Source organism: Schistocerca gregaria, chromosome 4 (assembly GCF_023897955.1).
Source record: "Schistocerca gregaria isolate iqSchGreg1 chromosome 4, iqSchGreg1.2, whole genome shotgun sequence".
In the NCBI taxonomy this organism is placed as follows: domain Eukaryota; kingdom Metazoa; phylum Arthropoda; class Insecta; order Orthoptera; family Acrididae; genus Schistocerca; species Schistocerca gregaria.
Genome location: NC_064923.1, coordinates 180,380,120 through 180,393,013, shown reverse-complemented (window position 1 = coordinate 180,393,013; position 12,894 = coordinate 180,380,120). Strand labels below are relative to the sequence as shown.

Below are 12,894 nucleotides of genomic sequence, written 5' to 3'. Positions count from 1 at the left end.
AGCGAGAAACGTAACATCAGGATTGATGGTCACGAAGTCAATGAAGTTAAGGAATTCTGCTACCTAGGTAGTAAAATAACCAATGACAGACGGAGCAAGGAGGACATCAAAAGCAGACTCGCTATGGCAAAAAAGGCATTTCTGGCCAAGAGAAGCCTACTAATATCAAATATCGGCCTTAATTTGAGGAAGAAATTTCTGAGGATGTACGTGTGGAGTACAGCATTGTATGGTAGTGAAACATGGACTTTGGGAAAACCGGAACAGAAGAGAATCGAAGCATTTGAGATGTGGCACTATAGACGAATGTTGAAAATTAGGTGGACTGATAAAGTAAGGAATGAGGAGGTTCTAGGCAGAATCGGAGAGGAAAGGAATATGTGGAAAACACTGATAAGGAGAAGGGACAGGATGATAGGACATCTGCTAAGACATGAGAGAATGAATTCCATGGTACTAGAAGGAGCTGTAGAGGGCAAAAACTGTAGAGGAAGACAGAGATTGGAATACGTCAAGCAAATAATTGAGGACGTACACTCCTGGAAATGGAAAAAAGAACACCTTGACACCGGTGTGTCAGACCCACCATACTTGCTCCGGACACTGCGAGAGGGCTGTACAAGCAATGATCACACGCACGACACAGCGGACACACCAGGAACCGCGGTGTTGGCCGTCGAATGGCGCTAGCTGCGCAGCATTGGTGCACCGCCGCCGTCAGTGTCAGCCAGTTTGCCGTGGCATACAGACCTCCATCGCAGTCTTTAACACTGGTAGCATGCCGTGACAGCGTGGACGTGAACCGTATGTGCAGTTGACGGACTTTGAGCGAGGGCGTATAGTGGGCATGTGGGAGGCCGGGTGGACGTACCGCCGAATTGCTCAACACGTGGGGCGTGAGGTCTCCACAGTACATCGATGTTGTCGCCAGTGGTCGGCGGAAGGTGCACGTGCCCGTCGACCTGGGACCGGACCCCAGCGACGCACGGATGCACGCCAAGACCGTAGAATCCTACGCAGTGCCGTAGGGGACCGCACCGCCATTTCTCAGCAAATTAGGGACACTGTTGCTCCTGGGGTATCGGCGAGGACCATTCGCAACCGTCTCCATGAAGCTGGGCTACGGTCCCGCACACCGTTAGGCCGTCTTCCGCTCACGCCCCAACATCGTGCAGCCCGCCTCCAGTGGTGTCGCGACAGGCGTGAATGGAGGGACGAATGGAGACGTGTCGTCTTCAGCGATGAGAGTCGCTTCTGCCTTGGTGCCAATGATTGTCGTATGCGTGTTTGGCGCCGTGCAGGTGAGCGGAAGGGAACTTGCTGTTCCAACAGGACAATGCACGTCCGCATGTATCCCGTGCCACCCAACGTGCTCTAGAAGGTGTAAGTCAACTACCCTGGCCAGCAGGATATCCGGATCTGTCCCCCATTGAGCATGTTTGGGACTGGATGAAGCGTCGTCTCACGCTGTCTGCACGTCCAGCACGAACGCTGGTCCAACTGAGGCGCCAGGTGGAAATGGCATGGCAAGCCGTTCCACAGGACTACATCGAGGATCTCTACGATCGTCTCCATGGGAGAATAGCAGCCTGCATTGCTGCGAAAGGTGGATATACACTGTACTAGTGCCGACATTGTGCATGCTCTGTTGCCTGTGTCTATGTGCCTGTGGTTCTGTCAGTGTGATCATGTGATGTATCTGTCCCCAGGAATGTGTCAATAAAGTTTCCCCTTCCTGGGACAATGAATTCACGGTGTTCTTATTTCAATTTCGGGGAGTGTAGGTTTCAAGTGCTACTCTGAGATGGTTAGCGCAGGAAAAGAATTCGTGGCGGGCCGCAGGAAACCAGCTCGCTTTTGCGCCGTTAGTTACGTAGAGAGCGGCCTACACTTCCGCACAGCACACCATTCAGACGGAGGCAACAAAAACAGTAACAACTCCATCGTCAGTGCATTTTTACTCCATAATTTGAGATCTGCAAAAGAGCTTCTTGAGTGATTTTCTCACATACAGATCTGCAATTCGGACACAAGAAATAAACTGCAGTTGTATTCTAAAAAAAATTATGCCTCTGTTTCGGTAATTAAAGAAGTTATGGAAACGCCTTGATCTTTATTTCATGGGGCCCTCGTTACAGTTCTTCTCGCTGAGAAGAGATTAGAAGTTTCCTTAACGAGTCGAAAGCTGTTTCGGGTGAAAATGTTCGCTGCCTCACCCAGTATAACAGACAGTTCACAGGATTGAATGTCTGGAACATTTACTATCAAACTTTAAACGTATGGTTACTTTATTATTTTTATTTTAAAAATGAGGCAGTCATTAGATGTTAATTTTGAAATACGTCGGTAGTGAGCATTTCTTCCTGTGATCCTCAAAATTAGTCTCCGAAATTACATTAGACTACAGTTTCTAGGTACACTTTTCTCTGTGTACAATATTCTCTCCTACTCATAAGGGGATCTCATACTTTTTATTGTTCAGGGCCAGATGCCACTTTTTGTTCGTAACCGATTTTGTGAGGATGCTGTGGAATTTTTCCATGAGTGATCCCACCACCCACTACAATGTCAGTTGACAGCCTCCCCTTCCCATATCTATTGAGGTGCAGGCCATTCTTAGTGAAACCCAATCAGCTGATAGACCCAACTAGCAACACTGAAATATGACCCATGGCATCTGCCATCAGCGTCTTATCCAGGCCCATGTTAACGCGCCTAATAGCCACATTAAGACGAGGCCGATCATTACATTGAAAGTGTTGCACGAAATTCACAGTGCCACCAGTTTGAGGAGCTATCTTTACCATGTCACACCACCTACATCATATTCCTCATCCCTGTCTAGACTGTTCCCCGCTCCACCCACTATCACTACCTGGCCCTCCCTCGTAAAATTCGTACATAACTCCCCTATGCTGTCAGTCACCTGAGCACATAGCTTCACAATACTTGTGATCTGGTACTCACTCCCCATCACTTGCTGTAACTGCTGACGCACACCTCTACCATGCGAACTATCTAGCAGCACAACCTTTTTTTTTCTGTTAGACTTTGCCACTGAACTAGGCCTCCTAACTGCGGAGGATTGCTGTATGTTTCCTACATCTACAGCTACAACAGGCTCCTCTCCGCTCAATTCTGACAGTCGGTCAAATATATTCCATATACGCCGAGTATAACTGTCTGAATACCTCCTCCTCCTAGTTGCTTTCTAGCCAACTGCCAGTACCCATTCCCCACCACCCATCACCCTACTCAACCTATCCAGTTTGAAGCATCCCCAACTCTCTTGTCGTTCCCTTTTAGGTACTCCACGTCGACGTCTGCTCGTAGATACGTATCGTCGGTAGGTTTTCCAGCTTTACTTCCCGACGTGACAGCGACGACTTTCCGATGAGGTGCGAGCCTTGTGTTCCTCTATTACTGCGAGTCTTGTAAATATCGCTTTTATTTAGTAATTTGCCCGACTAAAACTCTCCCCTTTTATGATTAAGACAGCCTGCGCCACTTTTCGGAGGGAGTGGGGACGTCAAAGAGTCACAAAAGTTCATATTAAGCACTCCGTAAAACACGTAAACGTTCACTTCATTTAGCGTATTAGTTAATGCTTACGCTTTCCGCTAGATGGAACTGACATACTGCTGAATATCTTTGGTTCCGTAAAACCTTCACTGATTAGTACTAGGTAATTGAAATAAGTACAACACTCTTGTATTTCACTTTCACTCTATATTCAAGGATTAAGATGGTGGTGGATGATGGTCTATTTAAAAGGTTCCTAGGCTGGAGGAATCTAAATGCCGATATGCACGCGCTCTGCGTCCAGATTCGCGATTAACGGCACACAACACTTTCAAAAGTCCGCACGTTAATATCTTAACGCCGGTACCTCTGAATTCACTCGTATCAGCAAATAATTTAAGTTTATGTCGTTTATATGTCCGTAAAGTTCCAATCTAGCACTAAAGTCTTAAAATCCCCTTAATACTCCGTTGCTACCAACAGTCAGAGATCGTACACTACATCACTTTTAATGTCCATAATATTCTAACAGTTTATCGTGAATCTTAACACGATAAAGTCCAATCTAATTATTGTCTCGCTGACTGACACGGGTTTCCTAACCTTTAACGAAACTATCAAGGAAAAAAGGATGCAATAATGACGATCAGGACTTTTTATAGGTTTTTCATCGCAAGAGTTAAAACGTCACTGCCTTCTTCATGACGCAGCTTCCGTGGCTTTACTGTACTTAGACGTTAAACTATTTGCTGATATAGTATAATTATCATCTGCAATTACCGATCTCTGTTTCTACACTATTTTCCCCTCTAAAAATTCTATTCTTAATTTCAAATTATTCTTTGAATAGCTTTTATCACTGTAAACTGAACCGAGATGTTACAAGTTTCTCCTTTTTGCTTTGTAACTGCACCTGTTTGGTGCCATCTTTCCATGTCTCCGTCGACATTCTGTAAGTGCATATGAATATTTTCGATGGCCTGGTTTTCCCCTAAAAGAAACTCAGTGGCAGCTCTCCCCCTTGAGCGCACCTGAACAGAGCGAGGTGGCACAGTGGTTGGCACACTGGACGACTGTTCAAACCCGCGTCCGGCCATCCAGTTTAGGTTTCCATTGATTTATCTAAATTACTCCAGGCAAGTGCTGAGATTGTTCATTTGAAACGCCAGGGCCGATTTCCTTCCCTATCATCGACACAATTCAAGTTTGTGTTTCGTCTCTAGTGACCTCGATGTCGAAGGTACGTTAAACACCATCATTTTTCCTTCCTTGGAACGCAGCTCCGTTACAGCCACCAAGCGGAACTTCATGAAACTACAACAGATGAAGTGGGCATACTCAACGATGTTCCAAAACAAATTCCGCATTCTTTCAAATAATACTGAGAGGGAAAAGATATGATGCATTATTTATAGAACGCACATCGTACGACATATTGAATTTCAGGTGTAGGTCCCCGGTAGCTGAGTGGTCAGCGCGACAAAATGACAATCCTAAGCGCCCGGGATTGATTTACAGCAGGGTCGGAGATTTTCTCCGCTCAGTGACTGGGTGTTGCTGTCATCATTTCATCCCCATCGACGTTGAAGTCGCCGAAGTGGCGGCAGTGCTCCCAGCGAACGGTCTACGCGACTGGAGGCCCTATTGTTGTTGTTGTCTTCAGTCCTGAGACTGGTTTGATGCAGCTCTCCATGCTACTCTATCCTGCAAGCTTCTACATCTCCCAGTACTTACTGCAACCTACATCGTTCAGAATCTTCTTGTATTCGTCTCTTGGTTTCCCTCTAAGATTTTACCATCCACGCTGCCCTCCAATGCTAAATTTGCGATTCCTTGCTGCCTCAGATCATGTCCTACCAACCGGTCCCTTCTTCTTGTCAAGTTGTGCCAGAAACTCCTCCCCAGTTCTATTCAGTACCTCCTCATTAGTTATGTGATCTACCCATCTAATCTTCAGCATTCTTCTGTAGCACCACATTTCGAAAGCTATCATTCTTTTCTTTTCTAAACTATTTATCGTCCATGTTTCTGTTCCATACATAGATACATTCCATACAAATACTTTCAGAAACGACTTCCTGGCACTTAAATCTATACTTGATGGTAACAAATTTCTCTTCTTCAGAAACGCTTTCCTTGCCATTGCCTGTCTACATTTTATATCCTCCCTACTTCGACCATCATCAGTTATTTTGCTCCCCAAATAGCAGAACTCCTTTACTACTTTAAGTGTCTCATTTCCTAATCTAATTCCCTCAGCATCACCCGACTTCATTCGACTACATTCCGTTATCCTCATTTTGCTTTTGTTAATGTTCATCTTATATCCTTCTTTCAAGATACTGCCCATTCCGTTCAACTGCTCTTCCAAGTCCTTTGCTGTCTCTGACAGAATTACAATGTCATCGGAGAACATCAACGTTTTTATTTCTTCTCCATGGACTTTAAACCTACTCCGACTTTTTATTTTGTTTCCTTTACTGTTTGCTCAATATACAGATTGAATAACATCGGGGATAGACTACAACCCTCTCTCACTCCCTTCCCAACCAATGCTTACCTTTCATGCCCCTCGACTCTTATAACTGCCATCTGGTTTCTGTACTGATTGTAAATAGCCCTTCGCTCCCTTTATTTTACCCCTGTCTCCTTTAGAATTTGAAAGAGAGTATTCCATTCAACATTGTCAAAAGCTTTCTGTAAGTCTACGAATGCTAGAAACGTAGGTTTGCCTTTCCTTAATCTATTTTCTAAGATAGGTCGTAGGGTCAATATTGCCTCACGTGTTCCAATCTTTCTGCGGAATCCAAACTGATCTTCGCCGAGGTCGGCTTCTACCAGTTTATCCATTCGTCTGTAATGAATTCGCGTTAGTATTTTGCAGCTGTGACTTATTAAACTGATTTTTCGGTAATTTTCACATCTGTCAGCACGTGCGTTCTTTGGGATTGGAATTATTATATTCTTCTCGAAGTCTGAGGGTATTTCGCCTGTCTCATACATCTTGCTCACCAGATGGTAGAGTTTTGTCAGGACTGGCTCTCCCAAGGCCGTCAACAGTTCTAGTGGGCCTTGTTTCGACTGAGGTCTTTCAGTGCTGTGTCATACTGTTCAGGCGGTATCGTATCTCCCATTTGATCTTCATCTACATCCTCTTCCAATTCCGTAATATTCTCCTTAAGTACATTGCCATTGTATAGGCCCTCTATATACACCCTCCACCTTTCTGCGTTCCCTTCTTTGCTTAGAACTGGGTTTCCATCTGAGCACTTGATATTCATACAAGTGGTTCTCTTTTCTCCAAAGGTCTCATTAATTTTCCTGTAGGCAGTATCTATCTTACCCGTAGTGAGATAACCCTCTTTATTCTTACATTTGTCCTCTAGCCATCTCTGCTAAGCCATTTTCCACTTCCTGTCGATCTCGTTTTTGAGACGTTTGTATTTCTTTTTGCCTGCTTCATTTACTGCATTTTTATATTTTCTCCTTTCATCAATTAAATTCAGTATTTCTTCTGTTACCCAAGGATTTCTACTAAACCTCGTCTTTTTACCTACTAAGTCATCTGCTGCCTTGACTACTTCATCTCTCAAAGCTACCTATTCTACTTCTACAGTATTTCTTTCCCCCATTTTTGTCAATTGTTTCCTTATGCTCTCCCTGAAACTCTGTACAACCTCTGGTTCTTTCAGTTTATCCAGGTCCCATCTCCTTAAATTCCCACCTTTTTGCAGTTTCTTCAGTTTTAATCTGCAAGATATGATGCAGTATTTATAGAACGCCCATCGTACACCATATTGAAATTCAGGTGGTCAGCAAAATGTCAATCCTAAGGGCCCGGGACCTATTCCCAGCAGGCTCGGAGATTTTCTCTGCTCAGGGACTGGGTGTTGTATTGGCCTAATTAACATCATTTCATCCTCATCGATGCGCAAGTCGCCGAAGTGGCGTCAGATGGAGAGACTTGCTCCCGGCTAACGGTCTTCGGGAGGCCCTAGTCACACGACATTTACATTTTTTTTTCAGGTAGCTGTTTCGTCTTGCTATAGGCAATGACAGACTCGACACTAAACAGGGAGACGTCAGAGTGGGAGTTGCCGCTGGCTGTTCGCAGAGGTCGCAGTTGCACGAGGTCAGCGCGGAGCGCTGTCGGCAGCGAGCGGTCGGCTGCACGACCTGCCCTGCCCCTCTGCCACGTGAGGAGACGGTTCAGCCGGCCGCCGCTACTCGCCGCTCCAGCCCGCACAGTCCTGTCTTGAAGAGTCGCTGCCATGGCTGAGGACGCCGCTGCGGGACTTATGCTGCCCGGGCTGCGCTTCGGCTGGCTGGACCACATGGTCTTCGGACTCATGCTGGCCGTCTCCCTGGTCGTTGGCGTCTACTTCGGCGTGTGCGGCCGGGCCAAGAACACCGCCAAAGTGGATTACCTGCACGGCGGCAAGAGCATGAGCGTCCTGCCGGTGGCCGTGTCGCTGGTGGCCAGGTACGTGGGCTCTAATGTAGCATTACGACTGGGAAATGAGCCAGTGAAACAGTACAGACGTTAGCGAAACGTATGTAGCCAAATGGAATTCTTGAAAATCCTTCTCAGCATGTTCATTCGACCACTACATACACCTTTTTTTTTCAATAGTATTAACCAACTAGGATCACGTTAACAACTCTTCTTTCTTTGTTGTTGTTTCCTATTTTCCAGTATTCCCTCACGTTTTCCCCATGAAGTCTCTTCCTTTCTTCTGTCCATGTTGTCCCCGATTTTTGTATTTCTTCTGCTTTGAAAGCCTTCCAAATTTAGTATTTTGTTTTTAGAACGGTTTCTTTCTGCTATTTCTGATTCTTTGATGTTGTTTCTTTCAAGACCTTTTCTTACGTCTATAATCCATGCTACTGTCGATTTTTCTTCCACAAATATAGGAGTATTTGCTTTGTTATTCTATTTCCATCAATTCGGTAGAGGTGTCCAAAAAAGGTTATTCTTCGTTTGGCCATTACCTCAGATATTTTCTCTATATTTTTGTAGATCTCCTCATTACTTCTTATTTTCTAACCATCTGCAGTTTTTATTCCACCCATTATTTTTCTAATAATCCTTCTTTCCAGTACCTCTAGCTTGTCCATCTTATAGTTCATCGTTAGGCAGTCAGATCCATATAAACATAATGGTCGTACCACTGTCGTGTAGTGTTTTAGTTTTGATTTTCTAAATATGCATTTCTTGTTGTAAATATTTTTGGTCAAACCATATGCTCTTTCCATTTTGTTAATTCTTTTATCTATTGCAGATTTTTCTAGTCCATTCTGTTGTATAGCTTCTCCAAGATATTTAAATTTATTTACTCGCTCTATTTTACCTATTTGTGTTTCTATGTATTTTGATGCATTTCTTATATTTGTCATGAATTTTGTTTTTTCAGCTGAAATTTTGAGACCAGTTCCGTTTGCTAACTTTCCCAGAATGTTTATTTGAGTAACTGCTTGTGGCAGGTTTTCTGAAAGTATTGCGAAATCATCCGCAAAAGCCAAACAGTTTACCTTAATTTTTTCTAGAACACAGTTAAACAGTAAAGGTGATAAACCGTCACTTTGTCTAACACCAGTTTTTATTTCAAAGGATTGAGATACTTCTCCCATTAATTAGACTTTAGATACTGTACGTGTTAGTGTTTCACGAATTAAGTTTGCTAGGATTGATTTAACACAAAATTCTCTAGCGACCTTATCTATCGTTTCTCTGTCTATACAGTCAAATGCTTTCTTGAAATCTATAAATGACATTAGTATTAGTTTGCTTCGCAGTGAAGCAGCGTCTTCAGTTATATATTACACATTGTCCACGCAGAAGTATTCCTCTACAGCTTTTGCCCTCTGCTGCCACGGAAGTTATTTCTTAATTCGTTCCAATCTCTGTCTTTCCCTACCGTTTTTACCCCCTGCATCTCCTCCTAATACCATGAAAGCTGTAATTCACTGTGTTGTTATACATTCCTTTGTTTGCATGAACTGTAACTGCTGAATTTGTTGTTAAAATACCGCACTATGGAACAGTATACAACTTGGTGCCGGTAACATATAGACATCCTACCTCAGTTTCAGCGTATCTCCTCTACAGTAGATTATTTCAAAACTTGCTGCAGGTTTTTGTCATGAGCTGTTTCATTTCGCTTCCTTGACACATGTGCTCATATGATAACGTACATCCTAAAAAATAAGTTTTTGTCCCTTCGCCTCGCAGGAATTTATCTATGGTAGAACAGACGTACTCGTAGGTGCGTACTTTAAAATCATTTTCATTTGTTTTAGTCGTTAGCACAGCGCAAATTCCTTTGTAAGAAGAATTAGTTAATCTATTAAACTATTGTAATATCTTCAACAGTTGTGTGTGAATAGAGTAAGCACGCAGATTACAGAACCAGCTGTCTGCTTCTACTCACGAAAAAAAGGCTTTCAAGTGACGGCACGCAAGCGTTTTACGTTCAGTTACTTGTTCAACTTAAGTTCAGACAATCTTTACGCTATCGAGCATATACTGAAATGTAGTGAATCACATGTGTCTGTGTATGCTTATGTTCCAGTCACATATCTGGAATAACTCTGATGGGAGTGCCTTCTGAGATCTACCTGTACGGGACACTATACGGCCTGGTTGTTATTTCTACCGTACTCACCTGCATCATTGTCAACTGGTTGTACCTGCCCGTCTTTTTCGGCTTGCAGCTCACGTCTACATATGAGGTATGCTATGAACTTGTGTGTGTGTGTGTGTGTGTGTGTGTGTGTGTGTGTGTGTGTGTGTGTGTGTGCATTTGTGTGATAGATGGGAGTGGAATTCAAACATATGAATAAAACAAAAATTTTCCTTTCCCTTCCGGTTTTCTCGACATAAGACAGATGATATACACCCGTATACTGTAAAAATGGTAACTAATGTAGTGCCACTGTCAATGTACCTGCTTCAAATTTCAGGTGATTAAAACAGTAAAATCTTCTCTAAAACTGTACAATAGTTCAAGCTATAAGCTTACGTTAGGGGCTCCCGCATTTCACGCTGCAATATACGTGGGGCATTTAATAAGTAATGCAACACCTTTTTGGAGGCCAGTTTCGGTTGGAAACATTCGGATTTCGTTATGGGAAATCGTTTCATGGAGTTACGATAGTGGCGACGCTATACTTTGGCCTAAGAGGAGCGTCTGTAACGGAGCTGCATTCTAAGAAGAGAGCAGTAATTTTCTCTTCATTAAAAGCCAGTTTGTCGCACATCTTCATAGGCACTTGCACAATGTTTTCAGACACTTGGAGTAAGTAAAAGCATGGTGAGTCGTTGGCCAGGCATCTGTCGTCATCGCGACATGGATGAGCAAACCTGGTCGATCCCCTGGGTGCCGGCAGTTTGCACACAATTGTTACTCGTGCAGTTATGGAACGTGTGGACACGCTCATCGGAGGTGAACGATGGATCAGAATCAAATACATCGCTGGTCAGCTGGACATCACACAAGTCTGGGCACCTGATAGGCGCTCGCGAAACTTCTTTGGACTGTTGTTCCTCAGGCACCCTGAAGCCCAAGTCTCGCACCTTCCAACGTCCATCTTCTTGGCCGAATGAAGGATGCAGTCCGTGAGAAACAATACATAGATGAGAGCGAGGTTACTGATGCAAGCAAGATGTTGGCTCCGGCGTCTGCCAGTGGTACCACGCGGGCACACGGGTTCTCTCTGGAAGGTAAAGCCGTCGCATGGAACAGAGATTATTTGGAAAAAATAGGATTTTTTTTGCCGAAAGAATGGGGAACACTATGGTGTATTGGAGATTGGAGTCCAAAATAAAACGAACCTGATTTCTGAAAAAATAAAACAAAAAAGTGTTGGATTACTTATTGGAGTTACTCGTAATAACAATGAGTCGGTGTCCAGACGTATTTGAGTGTCTTTTTTATGTACCTCATGTCCCTAATTGGCCTGTTTGTGGGAAGTGTTGGCAGTTCAGAAATGGGGGTAAGATCGCTTTGAAATTGTCACGTCACTTACCTGCGCATTCGTTCCACTCCAGTAAAATATTTCAAAAGGCCTCGCTGTAGATCAGATAAACAGTGGTTTGAAACATGAACCGTTAAACCTTCCCGATAGATTAAAATTGTGTGCCACACCAGGACTGAAACCTTCGCCTTCGCGGCCGAGTGCTCTACCGACTGTCCGCCCTCACAACCTGACTCCCACCAGTAACTCCCTCGTACATTACAAAATTCACAGAAGCTCTCCTGCAAACGTTACGGGACTAACACTCCTGGAAGAAACGATACTGTAGACAACTGGCCAAGCCGCACAGTAATCGGAATGAATTTTCACTGTACAATGAAGTGTGGTCCGATTAGGAACGTCTTGACAAATTAGAAGGTAAGCAACAGGTACTGCCGGAAGGACGGCTTTGAAGGCGGGTCGTTTGTTGTGGCGACATAGTTCAGACTCTAGACCACTTGTCCCACCTTCAAGTCCCGCTCTGCCACGAAGTTTCTACCTTCCAGTAAATTTCAAATCAATGTACACTTTGGTGTAGAATGAAAACACCAAGTGCTATTTGCATCATTGTATCATCACTCGTACATGACAAAGTTCTCTGCCTGTTTACACACTTGTTTATAGTGTTGTACTTCTCCTGCTTAGTCGCTCACAGTGATTACCTTAAGAAGCGCATCATTTACGATACATCTTTTAAGTAATTGAACGCCCTGAAAACGTCTGTTATACTGGGTGACTCTGTTGAATGAGAAACAACTATAGAGGACCATTTCTGAGATGATACGGAGGAAAACACGTTATATGGCAACAAATGCGTTGCAGGGAATGTACCCTCTTAGAGATAAAATATCATTGACAGCGTAGGTTTCACCGATTTTGGTTCTCTCCCTGAGAGAATACGGAGTAGGGACATATGGCCAGCTATGCGTTCCAACGGATCTGCCCACTTGAAGTTACAATGGAGTTGATATTGCAGGCCTCGAGCGATTGAAAGCACACGTAACAACATATCTGATATGTGGGAATATCATACAGTACTGGCGTTTTAACTCCACACACTAGCAACAATAATATTGTCCCTGACTGCAACACTCTCACACATCAGTGTAGGTGCCACTTGCTCCTCTGCTGTTTTCAACTAACTCTTGGGCGGACGTGCGTCGTCTAGTATAGTGCTCAGGGACGGGAGCGCTCGGAACAGGCCTACATGGCCTTTTAATACAGACAGGAAAATAGTAATGGAGGGTCGGCGGCACAACTGTACCGGGAAAAGTATCCCGGCCGGCAGCACCGCACCATAAACTATTTGGAACAGCGATTCGTCTTTTGTGTGAGACAGGCTCGTTTACGGAACAG

General features: G+C 44.1%; 2 protein-coding genes across 2 annotated transcripts in view; one reads left to right on the top strand and one right to left on the bottom strand.

Moving 5' to 3' along the window:
• Window positions 1–12,894, bottom strand: part of LOC126268175 (opioid-binding protein/cell adhesion molecule homolog) — a 2,429,635-nt gene that overhangs the window by 1,041,644 nt on the left and 1,375,097 nt on the right. The window lies entirely within an intron of this gene.
• LOC126268172 (sodium-coupled monocarboxylate transporter 2-like) overlaps window positions 1–12,894 on the top strand; it is an 82,391-nt gene that overhangs the window by 5,679 nt on the left and 63,818 nt on the right. Inside the window, exons 2-3 of the mRNA XM_049973763.1 lie at window positions 7,637–8,005; window positions 10,095–10,254. Of these exons, the coding sequence (XP_049829720.1) occupies window positions 7,794–8,005; window positions 10,095–10,254 (372 nt within the window). The 5' untranslated portion in view covers window positions 7,637–7,793. The remainder of the gene's footprint in view (window positions 1–7,636; window positions 8,006–10,094; window positions 10,255–12,894) is intronic.